At 46.3% G+C, this 24,789-nt stretch overlaps 1 protein-coding gene across 9 annotated transcripts; it reads left to right on the forward strand.

The window, feature by feature from the left end:
- Fcamr (Fc alpha and mu receptor) lies at nt 1-24,448 on the forward strand. 9 transcript variants are annotated; one of them, XM_087581624.1, is made up of 9 exons: nt 20-229; nt 312-441; nt 2,715-2,772; nt 4,001-4,141; nt 8,829-9,167; nt 10,099-10,852; nt 11,425-11,543; nt 12,325-12,486; nt 23,904-24,448. In XM_087581624.1, exons 2-8 carry the CDS (start codon nt 403-405, stop codon nt 12,474-12,476), a joined length of 1,602 nt encoding a protein of 533 aa, XP_087437750.1. In that variant the 5' UTR covers nt 20-229; nt 312-402; the 3' UTR covers nt 12,477-12,486; nt 23,904-24,448. The 9 variants fall into 9 exon arrangements, with proteins under 9 accessions (NP_001417751.1, XP_087437750.1, XP_087437748.1 ...); XM_087581622.1 differs by having other exon boundaries at nt 24,217-24,448; XM_087581623.1 differs by lacking the exon at nt 23,904-24,448 and adding an exon at nt 17,633-17,761.
- Nucleotides 24,449-24,789: the final 341 nt, after the last annotated feature.

A 24,789-nucleotide genomic window follows, 5' to 3' on the forward strand; every position in this document is an offset into this window, starting at 1 on the left:
TTACATCACTGGTTTTGGAGGCTCTTAAAAAAACCTGCGAAGACGGGGCACCCTAAATGTGTGGGTCCTTGCATGGGTATAAGAGGAGAGAAGGTGGGAGAACAATGTGCTTCCCTGAAGCTATTGCCACCAGCCTTGGAAAGTGTTCCAAAGAAACAAGTGACAGTGAGGGCAAGAGACCAGAACTGACTTTCATCAGTAAAGGGACCCTGATATAACTGTCAGAAAGGTGAGTAGCACGGCTTCCCTTTCAGCCGCAGTCTTTCAGCTCTAGTTCCCACAGCCTTCAACTCCTCACCCTGCCTTCTCAGACTCCAGATTGAGAGAAAGCCACTGGAAGACTCCCAAACACCAACACCTCTTTGGAAAAAAAAATCCAAGTTGATCTTGCTCAGGACCATCATGGACCAAGATGCCCCGGCTAAGCCCAGAGAACAAAAGGTAACGTGGCTTTCTCCCAGAGGTCTGGGTCTTGCTCTAAACGTGGGTAGTAGGTTGCAGGAGCAAAAGTAACTTGTGTTCTAGGGGGTCTCCTCTGGGCAGGTAAGCCCCTGCCAAAGGCCAGAGAAGACTCGGGAGTTCAAGCCCCAGTATTTTTTTTCTGTACTCTCTTCTTCACTGCAGCAAAGTATTCTGGGTCTGAAGACAGACTGGGTAAGGCAGAGCCAGCATACATTAGATGCAGAGTGCATAGCCACTCGGGAGAAGCTCTTATTTTGAAGTAGAGGGAAATAAGCATCAGGGTCAAGCTAGTAGCCTCCAGTAACACCAAGTGATGCTGTGCTCTTCCCTCTGCACATGCCAGACCATCCCAGGAATAGGGATGGAGGTAGAAGAAAAGTTTTAGAGGTGCCAAAGGTGGGTAGGGAAGCCACACACCAGCCTGTGATGAAAAATGAGGTGGCTGTGCTTCCCAGCAGGACTCGGAGGGGACACAAGCTGCTAAACTCTAAATGTGGTGTCCCAAAGATCTGGGACTCCCAGACTCCTGCAGAAGATCCCAGAAGGTCATTGGCAGGAAGGGTGACTAGAGACATTCTTTTGAATGATATCCTTCCAGCCCCAAACCAAGTAGCTAGATAAACCAAAACTGTTAAGTAGCTAGAGACATTTTATTTTCACACGCACTGTGTTTCTTCATTGCCCCACGGAAACAGCCTTACTCCTAGAGCACCACTGGGCTTCAGAAAATACTGAGTGACTTAGTGATGGTGTCCCTTAATGTGAGCTGTGTTAGGACTTGGCACTTTGGAAACAGTAGTGGGGTGTCAGAATGCCAGCCATGCAGGGGACCTGGACTTGGTGACTATTAATCAAACTGGGGACTAGGTGCAGCCACACCCTGGGAGAGCCTGGAGAGAACCAGGTAAGGTAGGGAAGGGCAGGGATTGCCGTTAACAGTCCCCAAGGGAGGGGACAAGGCAAATTGTGGTGGTGGGGAGAGCTAGAAGATATTAGAAACCTGGGTCTTGTCAAATTAAGTCACAGTTTGTCTTGGCTCCTAGACAGTAGGGCAGCCAAAGGCTCTAGCAGACATGGCTGAGCAGAGCCATGCCAGGTGACAAGTGGCTAGGAGCCTAGCCCAGAGATTTTTCCTTTTCTCCTCTCTCTTCCCTTTTTCTTTTATCTCTTACTTTCCTTGAACTCTTGCCTTTCTCCTTTTTGCTCTCTCCTGTCCCCTTCTCTCCTTTGATTGGATCTTGCACTATTGGTCAGTGGCTTTCTACAGTATAGTTGGGAGTGAAGACGTTTCCTCGCCCATGTGCCAAAGTGACACTTAAAGTCAGAGAACTGGTCATTCTTAAGGCTGGTAAAGCACGCACTCATGTTAAAAAAAAAAAAAAAAACAATAGACCTGTAGGTCCAGAGAACTTCAGCTAAACACCCATGAAAATCCTCAGAGAACACAGAAGATACATATATGGTACAATCGCAATCTTTTTAATCACTGAGAAGCGAGCCCTTTGGGGTTCCCTTGACAGAGCACTGTTCCCAGTAGCTGCCCTCTGTTTTGGATCGGGTTTTAGAGCACAAGCATAGAAGGATGTGACACAGGGCTATGCTCTCAGTGAGCTCCAAAGGCCAGTGGGAGAATGCAGAACAGAGGGTCGAATGGAGCTGGGGAATGTCCTAGAGGGCTTTCTAGAGAAGATGGCGGAGAAGGAGAACAATCAACGGGGTGACGGTTTAGTTTTAACTCAGCTGCACATGGACAGTAAACAAAAGTCTGCCCCTGACAGAGCTTCCCTCTGCAAGGAGGGAAGGATAAGAGGGAGAGGGGTGATATCCTGCATCTCAGGAAAGCTGTACCCCCACCACTGTCTGTCTGTTACTGAAAACTGCTGTATTTCCACAGAGAAGGAGCGATCCTGAGACCGCCCCTTCCACCACAGTTCAAACTTTGCTTTCCGGGTTTTCACCTCCCACCAGTTTAGAGCTCCCCTGGGGAGTGGGCACTGGGGCTAGAATCTCACAGAGGGATTTGTCTCTTTTGAACACAGAAATCTCATGAATAAGGGAAGCGCAATCTTCCTGGCAGCTCCTGGGCAGCGCCTCACTTGCCAAGACAGACAGTTCTCCGGCCCTGCCTTTCACATAGGGCTACCCAGCTGCTGGAGCAAACTGAAATCGCACAGCCAGAGCGCCCAGCCCTGGGCTCCCTGCCACTCTAGCTTCTCACAAGGCTCCCTCTGGCCTCTTGTCTTTGGTTGCAGGTCACTAGCCTGAGAACAAAGTGGAAAATACTTCTTCTCATACTCTGCCTGCTCCATGGTGAGTCCACAACAGCTTCCGAGACTACTGAAGCCCTGACAGAACCAACGGGGCAGATCTGACACCACTGCGCTGTGGATCTGGGCTCGGGAAATAAAGGCCTTGAGAGCTGAGGAGAGACTTCATATGCCTAGCGCAATGATATCTAGAATAGTCATTGTTCCCCCACCCCAGACCCCTGCCCAACACACACCCCACCTAGGCCTCCACCTCCACCCCTGCTCTCTTCCATTTAAGGGGATGACTGAAATTTAACTGTTTACAATATGTTACAAGGTTCCAAGGTATCCCAAACACAAATGTTACAGGCTTCGGGTCCACTCCTTTCACAAACATTTAAGTGCCCGGCCCAGCACTAACAACATAAAAGTGGAGACCGTATCCTACACATAAAGAAGTCAGTATGCAAAGGAATTATATGATTAAAAATATAACTGGTCACTTATTTAATGCGTATTTATGAAGGGCTTAGTATGTGCCAGGAGTTGAGGACAACTGCATTATGGCTAGAATCCAGTCCTGACAGTCCTTGCAGCCTGCTGTGCTGAGGCAGGCCAGGTATAGACCAGACAAGAGGGTAAACGATCCTTTCCCCATGCAGAGATGCCTAAATTTTATTCTGGTGGTAATGGGGAGGCCTTGAAGATTATAGTGTGTGTGGAGTGTCTGTCAGTTAGACTCTAGTCCAGGGAGTTGTTCTACAAATTGTTATTGAATTTGTTAAGGAGTGAAAGTACTGTGATACTACTTAAAATGGATTCATCATGTCTAGCTCATCGACAGTCAGAGTGCCACGGCAGTCACTGCTGTGCGATGTGTGATGGAGAGCTCTAATCTTACTGCTCCTCAGGAAGGCCCAGGACCTCTCTGTTCACATGCAGTAAACAGACAGCTTTGCCTTTCTGAGTATTCTAAACTTAATCGTTCCAAGGTCAGTCAGTACTTTAATCCTCACTCAGAGACCTGTCCCTGTGTCCCTGCACGCACGTCCACAAACTCTGTGAATGTTAAGATGTGTAGTCTTCGTCTCTCCCACCTCCTGCCCCACCCTGCCATTCTGCCACTTTATACCCAGCAGATTCAGAGTCAGTAGGAGCCCTGTGAGGACTGCTCTCTTACTGGATGGGGTGTTGGGACAGGGATTAGAGCTGACTTCACACTCTTTTCCTAAGAATGGATTTGTAGGCGTTTGGTGGCACCTGATAGCTGGGCTTCTCTCTTCACCCAGGTTCATCCATGACCCCTCCACACAGGAGGCCCCATTCCAGATGGCTGCAGTCTGGCTCTCAACAGTTCAGGGCCCATCTCTACTCCGTGGAAGCACACACAGTTGCCACGACCCTTTGCTGCTGGAAAAACTCCCTTTCAGGTACAGCCCCTCTTCTCCCTCTGTCTGGCCACAGATCTCCTTTGTCATGAGTCCTATCCCAGTGCAACGCCTGCCCCAACTGCAGGCCTCACTCCCACCCCAACCCCAGTCCCCAGTGGAAGTCATAGCTGCACTATGGTTGGACAATGATGATGAGTGACCCTGCCCCCCTCCATCTAACAAGAAGCAGAGGCTTAGCAACAGGGTCCCCAGGTGAGGTAATCTTAATGCCAGCCCATTCTTTAATGGTTATATTTGACTAGTATATAATTTAAATCCTTTAATCATTATGGAAGCCAAGAGATACAGTTAGTAACTCACCACATGAATACTTGAGGTATTGGTCCTTAATTTCAGAAGTAATAAAAAAAAGTGTGTGTACGGCAAGAGTCAGTCAAAGATTCTCAATCAGAAAGCCAGACATCTGCATCCCCCTGACTAATGGTGATACAGCGACCCTTTCAAATGTGTCTACTCCAGGACACAAGAATTCTTAGAATCTAGGGTATACACAATTTAATAATTTCAATTATGATTGCTATTCTTGCCTGTTAATGATAAACTGCAATACCAGTAACCTTTATCATGTGGTTTGTGGCATGTTGTTTAATTAAGCCTTTATTGGTATTGATACAACCAAAACATTTATGGTTGCAACTCTCCTGTAATTAGACCTTAGGTCCCAGGAGTTCATGCAGAATACAAGGAATTATTTCCATTTTCCTATATTGTTAAGATTTGCTTTGTGCCCTAACATGTGACCTGTTGGGCTGCTGAGAAGAATGTGCATTCTGCTATGTTTGGATGATTATTCTATAGAGATTTCCCAGATCCACCGACCCGTCTCACCTATGATGTCATCTTCTTACTCAGATGTTCCTCTGTGTTTCTTTTTGTTTGTCTGTTTTCTGTTGGGATGGCCATCTACTGAGTGGGAGTATGATGTTACCCACTCTTACGTTAGCGTTAATCTATGCCTTTACATGTGTCACGTTTGCTTTATGAAACTGGGTACACCTGTGTGGCATGTGTGTTCAGAACTGGAATATCCTCTCGAGAACTGCTCCCCCAATCATCATGAAATGGCCTTCTGTCTCTCTCTTGATGAATTAGAAAAACAACACTTGCTTGTTTCCAGGACATATTTGCTTGGAACAATTTTTTCCCATGGTCTTACTATCCTCAGGTAGTACCAATCCGTCTTTTATGGGAAATTGAGAGCTGTGCACTACTTCCTGTCAACGTTCGTTGAATTTGTTGTTTAGTGTTTTCTTATTCCTCTTTTGATTAACTATTTTATTATTCTTTCCTGTGGCCTCAGTTGGCTTTCTCTTCAATCTGAGGAATTTCTTCAAGTTATCTTCTCTTAAGCTGAATTAGTAGTCAGCATATTTTTATTGTGGAAAGTTTTTCTTTTTGCTTCAATGACCAATAACTGTTGGGTATCACAGCTAATAAGTAATAACCTTGTAAGATTTGACACATACAAACTTTCCTGGTTTTTAAAGTTCCTATGAAGAATTCAGTTATTTATGGGCCTACCTTTATACGCAACTGGATGCCTCTCAGGCATTTTCAATGCATTTTCTTTGTTCTGTATATTTTAATAGATTAATTATAATATGACAAGGGGAGTTAGTTCCTTTCTGGTCTCTTCTATGTGGTATTCTAAATGTCTCCGGTATCTGGATTGGCATCTCCCTAATTATTCATAAATTTCTGCTTTGATTTTGCTGAAAATTAAAAATTCTTCCTCTTCTCCTCCTCCTCTTACTCCTCCTCCTTTTCCTCCTTCTATGCCGGTGATTCTTAAATTGATCTTTCGTGATGTTCCAAATGACTTTACAGTACCCCGCATAGCCACGCACCAGCAATCTCTTCCTTGTTGGAGTGTGCCAATGTTTCCATCTTGTCTTCTAGCTCAGACAGTCTGACCATTCTATTGATGAGGATGAGGACAGTATGAGCTCCCAATCCCTACTGTGTCGTTCATTTCCAGTATTTCAGTTTGGTTTTTCCTCTGGGTTTCTATTTCTTTATAGAATTCTCTTCTGTGTCTTGTATTGAATTCCTTAGTACAATTTACCTTTGTGCTCTTATGAGATTCATTCCAGGATTCATATTTTATTTTTATTTTATTTTTACAATCCAGTTGTGGCCCCTTCCTGGGCCACCCTCTCACAGTTCCTCATTCCATTCTTCAAGAGGATGTCTCTCCCCTCCCAAGTTTAAAATGATTTCCAAATTAGCAGTAACAGACAAGAAAGGATAAAAGTACATCAAATTTTAAAATGTCGATTTGGTATTTATTATTTGTCGGGATGCATTCTGAATTCACGCCGCCCCGCCCCTCCCCTGCTCCAGGATGTTTCATGTAGGGAGCTGAGCTGATGCGACTTCAGTTCAGACCTGTAGAAGAGACTTGGGGCTGTGCTGTCTGGGTCGAGTGAAGTTCTGACAAAGCTTTACGGAGGTCTGAGTCCCTTCTTTGGCGTTCTCTCTGTCTCCATGCTGCGGGAAGAAGGGGAAAGGGAGCCCCCAGCCTGCGTGCCACGGTGTTGGGGAGGAGAGGTTGTAAGTTGTTACTTTGTGGTTCATAAGAACCTTGGGTAACTTTTTTGGCCTAAGGGTCACTGACAGTTAAACATCCAATTCCCCTGTCCATTCAGCTGTTGCTGCAGGGTCAAGCAGACCTGAGGGAATCAGTTCTTCAGTGGTTTCCGCTGCCTCTCCCCAGGTAGCTCGTTTAAACCAGGTGCTAATTCCCAGACACGTTTGCTTGCATCCCTGTGAGCTGGGGGCAGGACTCACTAGTACCTTAGGCTGGCATTAAACTCGAAACTTTTCCCGCCTCAGCCTCTTGATGAGTTCGTGGCATGTATTGTCATACTGAACCCCATTTTGAAACAGAATAATTTATACAAAGAGTCACAAGTTCTTTAACTGTTCCTGGTAAGGGGATACCGATCAGAGCTTTCCTGGGTTCAGAAGAACTTAAGATGTGTAACAGACTACCAGCTACTCACATCCCGAACTCAAATGTTCAGTGGCCTTTGTGTGTGGGAAGAAATAAGGAAGTCAGTTTCCGCAATAGCCAAACAGGCAGCCATCCTGACCTCCTAAGGGAGGGCAAAGAACCCTAGAAGACTGAAGAGCTCGGTGTAAGAAATGCTTGAAAGAACAGGCCACTTTTGATGGGGTTGGGGATTTAGCTCAGTGGCAGGGCGCTTGCCTAGCAAGTGCAAGTCCCTGGGTTTGGTCCCCAGCTCCGGAAAAAAAAAAGAAAAGAAAAGAATAGGCCACTTTCACTCTGAGTCATGTGAGGGAAGGCACGTCTAGAGAATAACCAAATGAATTTTCATATAGGCCAGGTTTCTTCTGACAGGACAAAGCGTGCCTTGGACCTAATTTGGGGCCCTCACCAAGAGACATCCACAGGGGACTGTGGCCAAAAAAAAAAAGAAGTGCAAAAAGCCAGAAGGTTATCATTGCTGGCCATAAAAGGCCATCAAAATGAGAAGCCATTCTCACAGGAGGGAAGTACAGCCAGAAGCTACTAAAAGATAGTCGGATGGATGGATGGATGGATGGATGGATGGATGGATGGATGGATGGATGGACAGATGAATAGATAGGTAGATAGATAGATAGATAGATAGATAGATAGATAGATAGACAGACAGACTGACAGACCGACAGACAGAGCTACTTTGGACATTAGCCATATACAGGAACACTGTCTCATGCACCACCATCCCCTTCTCCAAGCGAGACCTGGAAGATCCCCAAGTCGCAGCTCTGAGCCACAGAAGAAAACAAATCGAGAGACCCAACCTGTACATCTCCTCAATGACAGTCTCCAAGGCTAGCAGGAACAAAGAAAAAGCCTACAGCTAGATGAGACACAAGTTTCAGTCTGTTATCACATCGGGATGAAAGTATAATGCTAGGCTAGACTAGACTACATTCCGTGTGCCAAGAAAGACAATGAAATCTACTATACACAGGATTATGCCTGGTGTCTCATTAAAGAGCACAGAGGTCCACAGAGATAGTGGGAAACGTCAGTGAAATAATAAACTCTGTTTCCACTTACACCTTATCAAATTAATGTCTTCCTCATGCTGGGTCATATGTACTCTGGTTCAGCTAAACATTGCCAAAGCAGGTATAGTCACCATACTTCTCTCCTGTGCTCGCGTGCCAACTGTGTTCATGCATTCTCAGTGTTCTGGGCTATAGAGAAGTGGCTAGCCTGGGGAAATGTCAGCCATTGGTCTGGAAAATGCACCAACCAAGTGGAGGGAAGCACACGGATATGTGCACACCAAGTAGCACTTTTCTTTTACATGCCACAAAGACCAATGCCATCAGTCTGGAGTGGCCTCCTCCTTCCTACAAGCATATAGGTAGAACTTAGGGAAATGAATTCGGTCTAGACAGACTTGCATGGGAACACCTAACATATACGTGTTAGCTAAATACTGGATAAAAGTCTGTATTGAGACCTTAAATTCAGCTCCTGTCCATACCTCTGGGCAAGGCCTACTTCCTTACTGCTTCCCTCTTTAGTTCTACAGGCCCCCTTCACAGTGGCATTTTCTGACAAGCAGAATTGGTAACCTAACTCTCTCAGAGTGACTGCACTCTCTGCTCCCTTTCCTTTGACAATTTTCTCTGCCTGCAGGTGCAAACGCATTGAGAGGCCCCAAGCTGGTGTCTGGGGAGACTGGGGGAACTGTCACCATCCGTTGCCATTATGCCCCCACCTCAGTCAACAGGCATCAAAGAAAATACTGGTGCCGCCTGGGGCCTCCATTGTGGATCTGCTACACCGTCGTGTCCACCAACCAATACACTCACCACGACTACCGTGGGCGTGTGGCTCTCACCGACGTTCCACAGAGTGGTTTGTTCATGGTGAGGCTGCTCCAGCTGTCCCTGGGTGACACGGGACTTTACCGCTGTGGCATTGGAGACCGAAACGACATGCTGTTCTTCAGCGTGAATCTGACTGTGTCTGCAGGTATGAGTTGATGGATGACTAAAGGGCCAATTTTTGTAAAACCGATGTTCAAAAAAAAAAAAAAACAACAACAACAACAAAAAAAACAGTCAATACAAAAGAAGGTTCGGAAGCCCAAGAAAGCTTTAAGCCTTTGGCAATAAAGGGGGTATGAGAGAAAGGCTCCGGGAGGAAAACTTCTGGTTTAGATAGAAGTCATCTTCAGGAAGGCAGTTAGCAGGGAAAAGCACCCAACAGAATACACACAGGGTCTCATGCCCGGTTCTTTCTACCATGAATGTTGCAGAATGAAAGTTTGAGCTGAGTTCCAAAAATTCCATGACCTAGACAATATTTCTCTGGTTCCAGACAACTTGATGTTCAGTCATGCAGACAAGACATAGCACTGCCGAGCGCCACACAGGAGAGCAGAAGGTCTGAGGCTAGACTTTTCTATAGTAGCCCCTTGCTGAGACCCTCTGCAGACATCTGACCAGTCCAAGGCTCTCCTCTTAGATGTTGGGTCCAGACTCATGGGTGGAGGTGTAAGGGCAGGGTGTGTCCCATAAAGGCTGCTCTACAGAATACCTAGTCAGAATCCATCTTCCCGGTGAGCGTACAAACCCCTTTGAATGCTACAGTCTAAGCATTGTCTGATGCAATCGGAGGCTTCCTTACCCCTTTGCTGAATGATACCCTGCAGAGTAGATGAATGGGGAGCTGAATAGGAAAATACAGGCCTGAGGGAAGAAAGTAGAAATTTTAAAAAAGATGTGAGTATTTGCAAAAGAATAAAAGCAGGTTGAGATTTAGCTGACATTTTGGTAGAAGACTGAATCTTAGTGTGGTGCGTCCTAATTACCACACCCTTTGGCCAAATACCCTTTGCTGAATCCAGTCGGTAACCCAGATAACCTTCAATCTTGGCCTTTCTCTGTGTGCGCCCACGCAGGCCCTTCCAACACAACCTATGCAGCAGCTCCAGCTTCTAGTGAGCCCATCACAGCATCTCCTGGGACAGCATCCTCAGCAGCTAACAGATGGACCTCAGGAGTCACCCAGGTCCTAGAAGGCCGAGGTTCAGAATGGGACAGATCAGCTCCAACCCCAGATACAAGCAAAACTACATCTTCCGCCAACGGAAGACAAACCTTAACAACAGCCAGAACAATGGTTCCAAGGACAAGCAGCAGAGAGGAGGGTTCTGTCAAGGTGGCGGTCTCCACACCAGAGGGTCCAGCTCCAAAATCAGGGAGCCTGTTCAGTACAACACAGGGTGTTTGGGTGTGGAGCACCAGGAACTCAGTAACAACCGGTGCTACCACGAGTGAGGGTAGGAAGCAAGGCACAACCCCAGAGACTGATGGGCCTCGAGAGGAAACAAATGTCAGCACGTCTCCAAATGCACCCAGGAAGACCACAGGAACCACGAGGCCGTCGGTCCTGATCTCAGAGCATGGGACCTGGGAAACTCTCCAAGATGAAACGAAGGTTTCTAAGCAACAAATGCTGTACTCCCCGGAGGGGTCATCGCCAGCTCCAAGTGCACAGACCTTGAATGCTACATGTATGGAAGCGGCGCCTGGGGAAGGAAGAACTGATGGGAGCCTAGGAAACACTACTGAAGAAAGCAGCCCCTTGACACCAAGCCAGCTCTCAGCAGCAGGCCCTATGTGGGTTTCAGGCAAAGGGTCATCCATGAAGAGGTAGGCCTTGCATCTTTCTCCTGACTTGGGGACCCCGACCTGCCCTGTTTCCTGGCCAGCTCTTCCTTCTGCTGACCTCTCTCCCTTTGTGTCTTACCAACCCGTAAACGGTGGATGGAGCACATACGCATCAGCTACCTTCCTTCATGGCCCAGAGCCCATGCAGTGATAATGGTATCTGAACGCTTCCCAGTGGTTAGCAAAAATCTAAATGATACAATTAAGCAACTCTTAGGCTGGGACCCTTGGGACTTTGCTGAAGGCCCAAGGAAAAGATGTGACAAAGCCAATTGCCTGGGCCAACGTCCTGTCTCTTGGTCAACCTCTCTCTCAGTACAGCATATTGCGAGCCATGCACGGGGGGTGGGGGGGTGAAGCGAAGCAAAGGACTAGGGTTTAGGAGCTGAAGAGAGCAGTTCCTCTGGGAGCCAGTTACAGGGACAAGGGTGGCCAGTCCGCCTGGAACTCGGCTTGTCCACCCGTGAAACAATGAGGGAAGTGAGCTATCAGTCTTAACACTCCGTCTAGTTCTGATCTCTGTGGCCCTGTGCTCTTCTCTTTCTTCTCCATAGTACTTTTACAGAAAGAGAAAGCGACTCTCGGATCCTGACTCCAGTCTCCATTGTGCTGGCCCTGCTTCTAATTGCTGCTCTGGTCCTACTGAAAAGGAGACTCGGGGGAGAGAGGACCTGTGAGTTGAGCCCTTATAGCCTCAGGCTGGGTCAGGTTAGATCAAGTGGGTCAGGTTAGATCATGTGACCACACTTTTGGATGTTGAGAAGGTGAAATCTACTCTGAACCATCTAACTACTCTTGGTTGTGGCTTTCACACTTCTGCCTCAGTGGCAGTCCTTGGTTTCAGGAGATCTTTGGAGGACGACAGGAATTATTAACCATATGTACGGAGCCACACTGACAACCCTGGCAGCAGAGCCCAGGAGAGCACACAGAGCCCTGGGGCCAAGGGCTGCATCTGCATCCTTCTGTTCGGCCTGCACTGTTCTCTCAGTAACGACCCAGGGATGCAGACTCTTGATATGAACGCTCCATGGTGGAAAGAGACTGAATGAAAAGAGATTGAGGATTTCTGGGAGCCAGGAGGAGAGAGTGGGGTTCTCAGGGCCAGGGGTCAAATAGTCTGGACCAATCATTATTGTTCTAAGGGCTTGGCTACTAGACTTTTTTAAAAAAAAGATTTATTCATTTATTGTATATAAGTATGTTGTAGCTGTCTTCAGACACACCAGAAGAGGGCATCAGGTCTCATTAGAGATGGTTGTGAGCCACTATGTGGTTGCTGGGATATGAACTCAGACCTCTGGAAGAGCAGTCAGTGCTCTTAACCATTGAGCCATCTCTCCAGCCCACTACTAGACTTGGGAAATTCTCAAAAATTGGCTTCCAGGTCTCAGGAAGGCAAGTCAGTATGTCCACCCCAGAATACTCATAGCCTTCTATGTGTCTCTATGCAGCTCAGAAGACAGAAAGGGTGCCAAGGATCACGCTAATTCAGATGACACATTTCCTACCGGATAAGCTCCCTGGTGAGGGTAAGAACTTGCAGCAGAGTGACCTTCCTACCCAAGCCAGCCTGACCGTCCTGGAGAAGGACCCAGGACTCTGAGGATGGGAAGGTAAAGAGCTCGGTCACCATGGAGGGAGGACCAAGCCCGGATAGCTCCATGGCTTCTTCATCCCCTTCTTGTTTTCCTCCACCTACATGAAGCTAACTGAGTTCAATCTCCACCTGGAGACATGGGAGGCTACCAGCGTGGGTCTCAGACAACCAGGCATTCTCCAAAGTGGCGCTGTCACTGCTGCCTCCGGGCACCCTTCCTTCTCTCTACCCGTTAATACTAAGCCTGCTGCTCACGTTAACAGCATTCTCCTATACCAGGCTCGCCCAAGCAAGCACAGCCATAGCTCCTTAAGGACTGTAATTATACTTCATCTATTTCACTACATCTCTAGTGGGACTTCAGCAAATTAAACTCCATAGCTGTTTGGCTAGGGATGGCATGGATTTGGTGGACACTGAAGATCCTCCTGGCAGGAGGTCTAAACACCCAAGGGCCTTCATTCGTTTTTTGGGGGGATTCACTAGACGATTGTGTCGGAGGGTGGTTTCCGCGGGAGACGGGAGGAACAAGCATCCACTCTTTGTATCATATCTCTGTATTTGACTGTGCCCTCATTATGCTGTGGGTCTTCTGCCCATGTCGAGATTTTCTGGGATTTCCCTAAATAATGGAAGAAGGGGGTACTTTTCATTATCAATCTCCTCTTGTTCCACTGTTTATGAATGGTTGGTATCAAAGGTTGTGGACAGGCTGGGGACAGTTTGGGAAAGACAGAAGGACAAACGAGAGGAATTTTATGTGGATTCTGTCTTACAACCACATCTGTTATTGGGGAACCTTTACCCACTGTTAACCCCACCATCTTTTCAGCAATCACATTTGGGATTTTCTTTGCCAGACATGCCAGCACGTGCTCTGTATTGGGCAGTATGATCATTGAGCAATAGAAGCTATGGGGGAAGAAAGGTCCCAACACCAATTTAAGAACTGTCACATGGACAGGCTCTTGTCTTGTCTCAAACTGTCAGTGGCATCCGAGTCCTTCAGAAACACCTATTCACACCTCATCATGACCCCAGATACTATACCAAGAAAGTCAAGTGAGGCATCCTCGGGGCTGATAGGAAACCTGTCATAGATAGATAGATAGATAGATAGATAGATAGATAGATAGATAGATAGATAGATAGATAGATAATGCATAAATGCAGATTGGATGCATCTAGCCAGGTGGAAACACAGACCTTTATATGCTTAATCTAGAACAGTGGTTCTCAACCCGTGGGTCATGACCCCTTTGGGGGAGGGGACGGGTCAAAGGACCCTTTCCCAAGGGTCACATATCAAACATCCTGCATATCATATATTTACATTATGATTTTTAACCATAGCAAAATTAGAGCTATGAAGTGGCAACAAAAATAATTTTATGGTTGGGGGTTGCCCCAACATGAGGAACTGTGTTAAAGGGTCATAACATTAGGGTGGTTGAGAGCTACTGTGCGACAGGGAACCTGAGGCCCAGTAGAAGCAGCCACTTGCTGGAAGTCACTCGGGCAATAAAACTAGTGAAATGAGAGAGAGACAGAGAGGGACAGAGAGAGACAGACAGAGAGACAGAGAGACAGAGAGAGACAGACAGAGAGACAGACAGAGACTATAAGCACACATGACCTTGGCCTAGTGCCTTTCCACTTCAACCACTTCGGTATAAACAAAGCAGAGCTTGTCAAAAGTGTGTCAGACCACAACCATTGCTCCAGACTATGTTCTGCCCACAATCTCAGCCTGCCTGAGGAACCAGTGAGAGAGATGGAAAAGCCACTATAGCTCCATTCCATCCATGAACCAGCAGTTCTTGACAGATATATAATACATACATACATACATACATACATACATACATACATACAAACAAACATACACACATATATACACGCACACACACATGTACACACACATACACACATATATATATACACATACACACACATATATACATACACATATACACACATATATATACACACACACATATATACACACACATACACACACATACACACACATATACACACACAAATACACACGCACATACACACACAGACACAGACACATGTACACACACAAACACACACATGTATACACACACAAATACACACGCACATACACACACATATACACACATACACACACATATATACACACATATACAGACACATATATACACGCACATACACACACATATACACATGCACATACACACACATACACACACATATACACACATATACACACATATACACATGCACATACACACATGCACATACACACACATATACACACACATATACACACATATACACATGCACATACACACATGCACATACACACACACATACACACACATATATACACACATACACACACATATACACATACACACATATACACATGTATATACACACACATACACACACATACACACACATACACACATATACACATGTACATACACACACATACACACACACATGTATATACACACTCATGCTCACATGCATGTCCTGAAAGATCAGACCTGTCGTTTATTGATATCTGGGATGGGTCAAAAGTTCGGGCTGTTTGATGTGCTTAACAATCAGTCTTACCAAGAATATCCATAGAACATCACTCACTTCTAGGGAAGTTAAGAGGTAGTGAAAGGAAATTAAATTGTAGCTCTAAGAGGTTTGGGAAGTTCTAGATGAATGAACAGATTCTTACCTGCAGGGCTTCTCAGAGCATTAGCTATCCAAGGGAAACTAGTAAATAACTGAGGGGAGGGACACGATATACGCTGGGCTATTGTACTTGGCAAAGCAATGTCATTGAACTGGATCTCCTTAGATCACGCATTAGGGAAGCCAATGCACTGAAACAAGACACGGTCGACTTTTCCTCCAAGAGCCACACAGCAAACATCTTAGGTTTGACACTCAGAAGCCTCTGAGGCAGCGCTCGGCTTCACCTCTGTAGCTATAGAGGATATACGGATCACTGGTGATTCTACAGTCCAGCCACACTGTGACAGAAACAGGAAGCTGCATTAGGCCTTCAGCCATAATTTGCAATGCCTGCATTAAACCACAAGACTGCACAAGACTGTACACACACACACACACACACACACACACACACACACACACAGGTATGTATATACACTCACACATATGTCCTGGAAGATCAAACCTGTCTCCTCAGGAGCTTCCTGCTTCCCTTGCTGAGACTTCTCCCTCCTCTGAACCGTTCTAATACTTCCTGTCCTGAACTGAGCAGCTATGGTGTCCTGTCTTGCTGCCTGTCTTAGTACAAGAGGGGGATAGGAGGGAATGGGCCCCAGTAGTGAGACAGTGGAGCCAAGGAGGTGCTTTAAAGGAACCTCAGATCCACCAGGAGGAGCTGCAGGAGGTCAGTCTCTAGCCCCGGTGTTTGGAGGGAGGCAGGGACAAATTAAGATCTGAGTAGCTGGCAGAAAAAGGAAGTAGGTCACTCCTGTTTACAGCTCTCCTTTATGGCCCAAAGAAACTACACATGAATGGGGCAGGCTAAATTTAAAGGGCAAGAGACAAGCCATGCAGAGCGGACCAACTCCACCAGCACCATGCTCCTGCCTCTGAAGTGAGAGGCAGGGAACCCCTCCTTACCAAGAATCAGAGACATTTGAGTGGGCCACTTCCCTTCCAGGGTTCAGGGATGCCACTGATTTTCACAAGATGAAGCAGTTGGGCTCAGCTCTCTAACACTCCTCTTTCTACTTCGTAATGTAGCTAACTTCCTGTTCATATGTTTCTATACAGCTCATTCTATACACAATAGATGCCATATTTCTGAAGGTAATTGTGGCTATTCCTGTCCTAGGGATGAGGAAACTGACAGAGGAAACATCTCATAGGGTTGAGGAGAAGCAAGCTGGGACGCGTGGCCCGCCTGCAGTCTCTATCCTTGATCACTACTACTTTGTCAACCATCTTGTTTGTATATATTGATAGTTGTAATCGAGGACACCATAAAGAAACCACTGAAATGGTCACTCCATGATTATACATACATATATATATATACATATATATATATATATATATATATATATATATATATATATATATATATAGAGAGAGAGAGAGAGAGAGAGAGAGAGAGAGAAGAACCAGAGGCACCTGGAAAAGTCCAGAGCAGAGAGCAAAAGTAGAGCAGACATGGCTAGGGCTAGGGAAACAGGAATAGCCGAGAGGAGCAAGAGAAAATACTAAGGCTAGCACACTTGGGTTTGGGGTAGGGAAAACCTTTCCCCTGTATAAGGACACAGAGGTATGAGGAAGAAGGGTGCTTATGAACTGTAATAGTCTGAGAGCTAGCTCAGTGGAGGAGGTGAGGAGGGCAGGAAGGCTGGGCATTCGCTTTGAAATGCATAACAAGTATGTGTGACTAGGGACTAAAGGAGCCTGGGGCTAGCATGGGCTTTGGTATGCATCATTGTATGTCAGCAGGGAGCCAGATGTTGCAACCTCCAGTGGAAGGGGAGATAGGTTCCATATCTACCTCTTTCTGGTGGACAGAAACTCTTTCAAGGGTTCCCGAGGAATGCTGACAGTATCCTTCAGTAATCCTGCAGAGCTGAGCCAAGATGGTCATTTCTGGGTACTGCCTTTTGGAGTTTGGGGAAGTGGAGTTTCCTCTGGATCTGACAATAACCTTGTCTTCTGGTCAGGTGTTTTCCTGCTTAGAGTCTCATGAGGGTGCATGTTTCTCTCCTTGGGAAACATTATACAATCATTAATACAATCATCTCCAGACATTTGTTCTCTTGAAACACTAACTAGCTTATTCTAGTCTGAGCTTAGTGGGACGCCGAGTGGGGGGAGTTCACACAGCCAGACAGAGAGCTGAAAGTTCAGACACTAGCCCCGAGGTGCCTGCTGACATTTGGACAAATGGAGCACAAATGTCGAGTGTCCATGTATAAACGCTTCTCACTGAACCCTACTGAGAAACACGGAGTTAGAACTCTCTGGCTGGCAGATGAGGACAGGACAATGACTAGGTAATGAGGGTGGTGGAATTTCCAAGATGCCCAGCTTCTTCCTCACCCTCCTGACTTGAAGCAAAAGCCTGGCCACTTAAGTCGAAGGCTCTGTAGGCTCTTGTCTCTCACCAACAGGACCGTCTGAGAGGAGGAATCACTTCAGAGGCTTTAAGGACCCCACGTGGGAATTATGGGATTTTTCAGCTTTCAGAGTCTCCAGAGGGGCTTTCTCTGTATCACCCCTAATAAACACCTCTTTTCAACTGTCAGTTCTGTCTGCCATATTTGAGGTTTCTCTGCTGCTACCCACTGTGCTTCAGATTTTCCTGCCTTTTAATTCTTTAACTGGTAGAGAAAATAAATCGCTCAGGACCCGTAGACAGTATCGTTTCAAGAACCCCAGACTGCATCACTCCTAACACTTCAGAAGTTATTTCTTCACCTCGCATAGAATGATTTGAGAAATACTGAATCCATTTAATAGCTGCCTGCTATTAAAGGATCCTCCACTGAAACACACACTAGAACACATGAGCCAAAGAGATGAGGAGTTTCTGACCATCCTCTACCCAGGAGATACCCCGGAGCTCACTATTTAACAAACATGTTTTGGAGACTTTACAATTGAATATGGACTCTAGGTGACCCTGTATGTGGCCACTAGGACCACCAAACTCCATTCTTTAGGGGCCATAGTTTGGCTTCAGACACACTGGCCATCTGCTCCCCTTGCTATCAGCGGGAATATAGGCAAACTCGACAGCCCACTCTGGGCAGCTGGTTGAAACCCTGCAGAAAGGTACAGTCACAAGGAGACTCCACCCCCAACCGCAGAGGCTTGTGGGAATTAGAGTTCTGAAGCAGATATGAACTCTCAATCGGAATCTCTTTCTGAGTTGCATTTCCTGCCACAGGGCTCAGCGCATTTTAGAAAAGAGGGAGAGTCAGGCAGGGTACTAGGCCTAAAGGGATTGAACAAGTTGCGCAGACACTTTTGAGAAGATGAGGCAGTTTACTTTGGCTAAGAGTTCAGGCAAAGGCAGCTAATGTGGTGACTCTTGCCTGCAGTCGCAGGCCAGAGGGTTGTTACGAGTTCAAAGCCAGTTTGGGCTACAGAGTGAGACTCTATCTCAAAAAATAATAATTAATAATTGATTAATCAATTAATAGAAAACAAAACACAAAAGAGCAGGCAAAGGTTAGAAAATTTGCTTCTTTAGAGCCTGACACAGAAAGACAGATTGTTGAAGAGACAGAAAAGACAACCAGTTCTCAACCACCACAGTGTAACGTGGACAGCTAAAAATTGCCGACACGATTGAACACCAGAACGGAAGACTTGAGATCATAAGGCTCAGATGGACACAGGCTGCAGGGTGTTGCAGGAGCTGTTTGTCCAGCGCCTGCCTACCTGGCGCACCTTGGGCTACAAGTCCGTCCCAAACCAGGAACGAGGAAACAGCAAATCTGGGAGTCCCAGGTGGCTTTTGAGAGGGGCAGGGCCCTGTCACCTGGCACTAACCTGTTGACTTTGGATGTCTACTCAAAGTTTCTTCCTCCTTCTCCGTCGCGTAGCACGGGGTGAGGGGCGGTCTGCTAATCTCAGAAAAAGACTTGTTCATCTGTCCCTAACGCTTGGAATAGACTCAAAGCTTCTTAGAGCCTGCGGAGATCCCCGGAGGGGAACTAAGGTCTTAATGGGTCACAGCCAACTTTCCATTTCTACATTTTGCATTCAGCTATGCTCTATGTACCCACAACAGCCTACTTCCACTCAACTGTCAGCCTGGGGGTGGGGCTGCCACAACCTCTTCCTTCCCTTCTCTCTCAGCCAAAATGATAAAGGGTTCCGGTTGGGGATTTAGCTCAGTGGTAGAGCGCTTGCCTAGCAAGCGCAAGGCCCTGGGTTCGGTCCCCAGCTCCGAAAAAAAAAAAAAAAGAAAAGAAAAAAAGAAAGGGTTCCACACTCATCCCGGGGGCCCCAGAAGTTATGCTTGTGCACTCTCTGACTGACGGTCAGCAGTCAACGCTGAGCACACAGTGACGGACTGAAGTGTGTCACAGCAGGAAAGTGGTCATGGAAAAGGTAACTTAGAATGTTCACTTGATTAGAAGGAGAACTCTAAAACGGGAATATGTGTTTGACCCATAAGTGACTCCTATAAGTAAATATTGGAATTAGCAATCAGCTAACAGCCTTCTTCCCTTTTGAAACTCCCCTACACTTTACCATTCTACTTGCCAGCCTCTCCGCCCTCCTTGGCACAATACTGCCAGATGGCAGACTCCAGGCCATGAGCTCTTTAGGCAAATCATCACAGAGCCAATAAAGAATTACCCCATTAGGTCCAAAAGAAGTTGGGGGACAAATGGCTAATGGTGGTGTGTTTATTACCATATCAAAGCCCACACCAGCTTCCAAGCTGTCTCAGCTTTGCATATGCCTGTTACAGAGTCTATGCTGCCATCCTGACTCTTCTCACCTTGCCTCTACCCTAACCTCCCGATCGTGGGCTTCCCTCCCTCAGCTTCTCATTTCTGTATAAGCCTACCATTTGGGCCTTGTGTTCTCTTGGTTCTCTTGGCTCTTGGTCACCTCTCTCTTGGCCCTCTCTTGGCTCTTGGTCCACCCCCCCCCTCTCTCTTGGACCTGTTTCCTCTTTGCCCTCTCTTCTCTTCTATCTGTTCTCACTTCCCACCCCTCCTTATGGCCTCATCCAGTCTACTGGCAATATTTATTCCACTACTTTCTTTTCTCTGCTCTGGCCTCTTCCAGATGCCTCTGGTTGTACTCTCCCTCATATCTACAACAAACACCTTCTCAACCATACCTTGGACCACTTGTCCTGACTTTATATGGGCCCCGATATCCAGACAAATGGGGTTGCTTATCATCAATCTCCCTTCTCTTTGCTTGACCCTTAAAAGGAAGACTTGCTTGCAGGGGGTGGGGTAGTACAGTCTAGGCTCAACAAGTTTTAGCAACCTTGACCAGTGTCAGCCAAAATGGACTTTTTCAGTTCCATCCCTCCTACTGTGACTCAAAACAAGGAGCACAGGTCCTCTGTTGCTAGCTAGCAGAACTCGGTTGCTAGCTGGACAAACAAAGCCAATAACCCCATTCCATGCTCCTCCCCATGAGCACCACACCAGGCAGAACTGGAGCAAGGAAAAGGAGCATTGTCAGAGGTCATGAGGTCAGGAAACTATCGTTATCTGCTGATGGGCTACTGTTGGAGTGAATAATTCTAAAGAGCTGATAGCCTTCTCAAAGGTGGAGAAGATGCAATTTAGCCTTGGCAGATTCACTGTGATTAATATCAAGCTGACTATATTGTTCGCTTGATAGGGAATGCTGGATTATACAACTAGCTGTCCTGGGATTAAACATTGACTCTAGGACAAGGGTTAAATATTGACTTAGCTAAAGACCTACGGATGGGAGCAGAGCTGATGATAAACAGCACTTCATCTGTTCAGTTTTATTTTATTCACCTTGAAAAGTAACAGTCACAGGGACCATCCCATGCCAGATCTGAAATGAAGGATTAGAGATTCGACAGATTCCTGGTAGGCAGATGCATAGAAAAGGGGGTCACCAGCAGATAATAAAGACGGCAAACATCCGGCGTCTTCCTCGTTCTCCTGATTCCTAAAGGCCTGGTGGGCTCTTCTCCCCTTACCACCAGCAGGACAACAAGTTCAAGATCAGGACATATTTACCCCCAAATTGTAGGCCTATCAGCCTCCCTCTCTTTGTTCAAACTTAGGGAATGAAGACCCCCCAAAGACCCCTAAATCCCCGAGCCATCAGAAAGAACCTGAACTTTAGGCTATCAAGTCTTAGCTATGTAGACGCTCTCTCTCTCTCTCTCTCTCTCTCTCTCTCTCTCTCTCTCTCTCTCTCTCTCTCTGTGTGTGTGTGTGTGTGTGTGTGTGTGTGTGTGTGTGTGTGTGTGTGTCTTCACACCTAATAAGTCTGAGACTTTCCCCTTGCCTTTTAATTCTTTAACTAGCAGAGAAAAATGAACCTGGTCTAAACTCCAGGCTGGTAACAGATGGGCCGTGCAAAGTGAGGAAGGGTGCATAGTTTAGGGAGATCCTTCTCTGTCAGGGATTGGATCAATCCATAGTCTTAGCACATGAAGTTAGCAAATCCCTGAGTTTGGATCTGTGTGGACTTGACATTCTATACTCCACTGGATCAAACAAACAGGGAAGTAGAAAACCCTTGCAGCCCATGGAAATGTAACTCAAGATGGCCATCCTTAATGAGGCTTTGGTAAACAGCAGGGGTGGGGTTGGGTGGCAAGTACCCAGTGCAGGAAGGTCTTGGTCATAGGCCTGTCTCTGCCACTTCCCTTTCAAAATACGCTTGGACATCATTCCACATCTGTGCCCATAGGTCTTCCTTGTTCAGTGCAGAATTCCTCTTAGTTCTGAGTCCCTGATCTGCCCTGTGCTTGACACTGAATGATGGGCATCTGCTAAGTTCAATCCCTTACACATATTAATTTTTATAACAACATTGTGAATTGAGGACGATCAGGCCCAAAGACGTTAACCCACTTGTCCAAGGCATCGTGGCTGGCAGATGGAAAGACTTGGGTGCGAATCCAGGACAGTCTACGTGCAGAACCTGTTCTTTCTCACAGGCTGTACTGCCTCTGCCGGTTTGTCATCTCCTGGCTTGTGCAGGACAGTGTTGTGTGTGAGTTATGTCTATATACCTGGAGGAAACGACAATACACACTTCTGCAGATTTCCAGTTCTCTGGATCTCTTAAGGACTCATGGTCAGAGTAGATGCAGGGAGTAGACCTAGTCTCCAAGCTATACCTACATTCTGATTCCGGAAGTCTGTAAATGTAGCCTCGTTTAGGATTAAATTCAGGATAATCAGACAAAGAAATCACTCCACATGATGCGGTTGGCCATTTTATGCTATTGCAAATGTCGTTGTAAGAGCAGCAGACACCGGAGACATGCCCTGAGGGCAAAGTGACTGTAGAGGCAAAACCTGGAAGTTTCAACTGCTCATCAAAGGATGTCATTGAACACTAGCAGAAGCTAGACATTAGAAGAAGCAACATCAAATACTCCTCTAGAGGCTTTGTAAGTCCTGCTGACTCCTTGATTCTAGATTTCTATTCTTCAGAACCGAAGAGGAATATACTTCTGTTGCTTATTGGTACTAAGATTATGGTTGCTTGTTACAGACCCCACGACAAACTTGGACAGTGCTCAGCTGACACACAGAGACCTAGTATTGGAAAGCCCTTGTGAACCAATTGGCCAAATGCTCTCCCATTCAACATATGAAAAGCCCACAAGCTAAAGAGGAAATGATCCTGCAAAGGTCACTCAGCAAGTTAGGGGTAGAGCCCAAACCCAAATACAAGCATGTTAACTCAAGCCCTGTGGCTCTGATCCTCCCCACACTGAATGAAAACAGATCATATTTTCTTATTTCTAGAAGAAGGTTGGCTTGAGCAAATGAAGTGGGTTTTAGAAAGTAATGCCATCATCATTACTAAGTTGAATGTAGACATATTCCCTAGCTGTGGGCCAGTCCCTCCTCCCTCAGAGCTGGTTCAGGAATCACTCCTTGGGTTCTAGAGAGGGAAGCTGCCACATGTGGGAGGAAGTTAGTCCCCATGCTCACACCACCAGCTAGCGGCTGGACTCAAAACTGGCCACAGGAACTTTACTTCCTGATTTTTCATTGAGTTCTACTTTGATGTTTCCTCTTTCCCAAAGCTGGATCACTAAGTGGGGTTACATGGAGAATGTACATATTTCTTTTTGTGTGTTAACATGGCTTGCCAAAACACTTCTGGACACCACTGGGAACAAGTGCCCCCAGGACATGATCTAGAGAGCCACCCACTACCCCAGAGTTGTGGAGTAGGCACAGAGTCCAACCTCCACCTTCAGGCAGCAAAGAAATGATGGTTTAGTTGATATTTTCTTCCCCCCGGCAAAGCCTTTCTTCATCAAGTGTCTGTGCAAATATTTAGGGCTATGCCTTAGTACCTAATCTATCCATGACAACTAGACACAAGCTATTCCCTGCCTTGGGGGAAAGCAAACATAACCTACAAGTACCTTGACTATTGAGTTTAAATAGAAGGAGACGCAGAACAGAAAACTGTGTAAGGAGCTCTCAGATGGCAGAAATGGGCTTGTGTCATCTCTGTCCCCATATATCTCCCTATAATCATTGGAGCAGGAAATTGCTAGTGAGGAAGAAAGCTGTTAATAATGCCCCTCTGTGACCTCCCACCTGCCACCATGGCTCTAAGCCTCAGCTCCAGAAGAGAGGAGATTAACAGTGCTGTGTAGACAGTTTAGAAATTCCAGAGCCAATAGGTTGCAATATTGCCTGTCTTCTCTAAACTACCAAGGTCCACCGTCTTGCCGTACCCCATTGTCCCTCCAATGACATGAGAGCTCTGCAGTTCAAAAGACACATAGGCATCATGGGACCATGGTTTTCTCGAGACCGCAGGAAGCTACAGATCAGCCAGTCCACTATACAATCACAAGAACAAAGGAGGGCTGAGAAGCCGCAAAGCCCTACTGAAGGAGTTGAGCTATAGAGACAAGAAAATCTGGAGTGTGGGTACTGCAAAGCCCTTGGAAGGAGTAAAGGTAAAAGGTCCCACTGACTAGGTGGAAGTTCTATCTTGGGTCACAGAACCACTTTTTCTTTTTGAGGAACAAGACCAACACAGCAGCGCAGCAAACCAAGACCAAAGCAGTAATGTTGCCACCCAGAGGAGGGAAAGAAGACAAAAGGAAAACGAAATCCAATCTGAAATATCGTTGAATTGGACTGAGCTTTCCTGGAAGTGACCATGATTTCTTTTTTTCTCGCATCAATCAGATTGTAGATGTATGATCTTCAATGGAACTCCATAATAAAAAAAATATTTCTTTTCTTGTCATCAAAACCTGTGCTTGTCTTGTGGGCTAGTGCACACGAGTGAACTCACATGTATAGACTGACCCTCCTTTGAACTCACATGTATAGACTGATCCTCCTTTGAACTCATGTGTATAGACTGATCTTCCTGTTTCTCTTGCCCCTGTCTCCTTTTTCCTTTCCCCTTCTGGGAGTTTGATTTAATACTCTTGAAATACGAGTGGGTGAGCCAGGCCTAGGTACAGTGCATAGAACTTCAGGGGGGCAGGGAAGGTTGTGAGCGTGTAGAGGAATGTATTTGGAACAATGGGCTCCATCTGTGTGGCACAGGAAGGCTATGATTATCTGGCTATGAAATAGGTCAT

This window comes from Rattus norvegicus, chromosome 13 (genome assembly GCF_021556685.1).
Source record: "Rattus norvegicus strain SHRSP/BbbUtx chromosome 13, alternate assembly SHRSP_T2T, whole genome shotgun sequence".
NCBI lineage: Eukaryota > Metazoa > Chordata > Mammalia > Rodentia > Muridae > Rattus > Rattus norvegicus.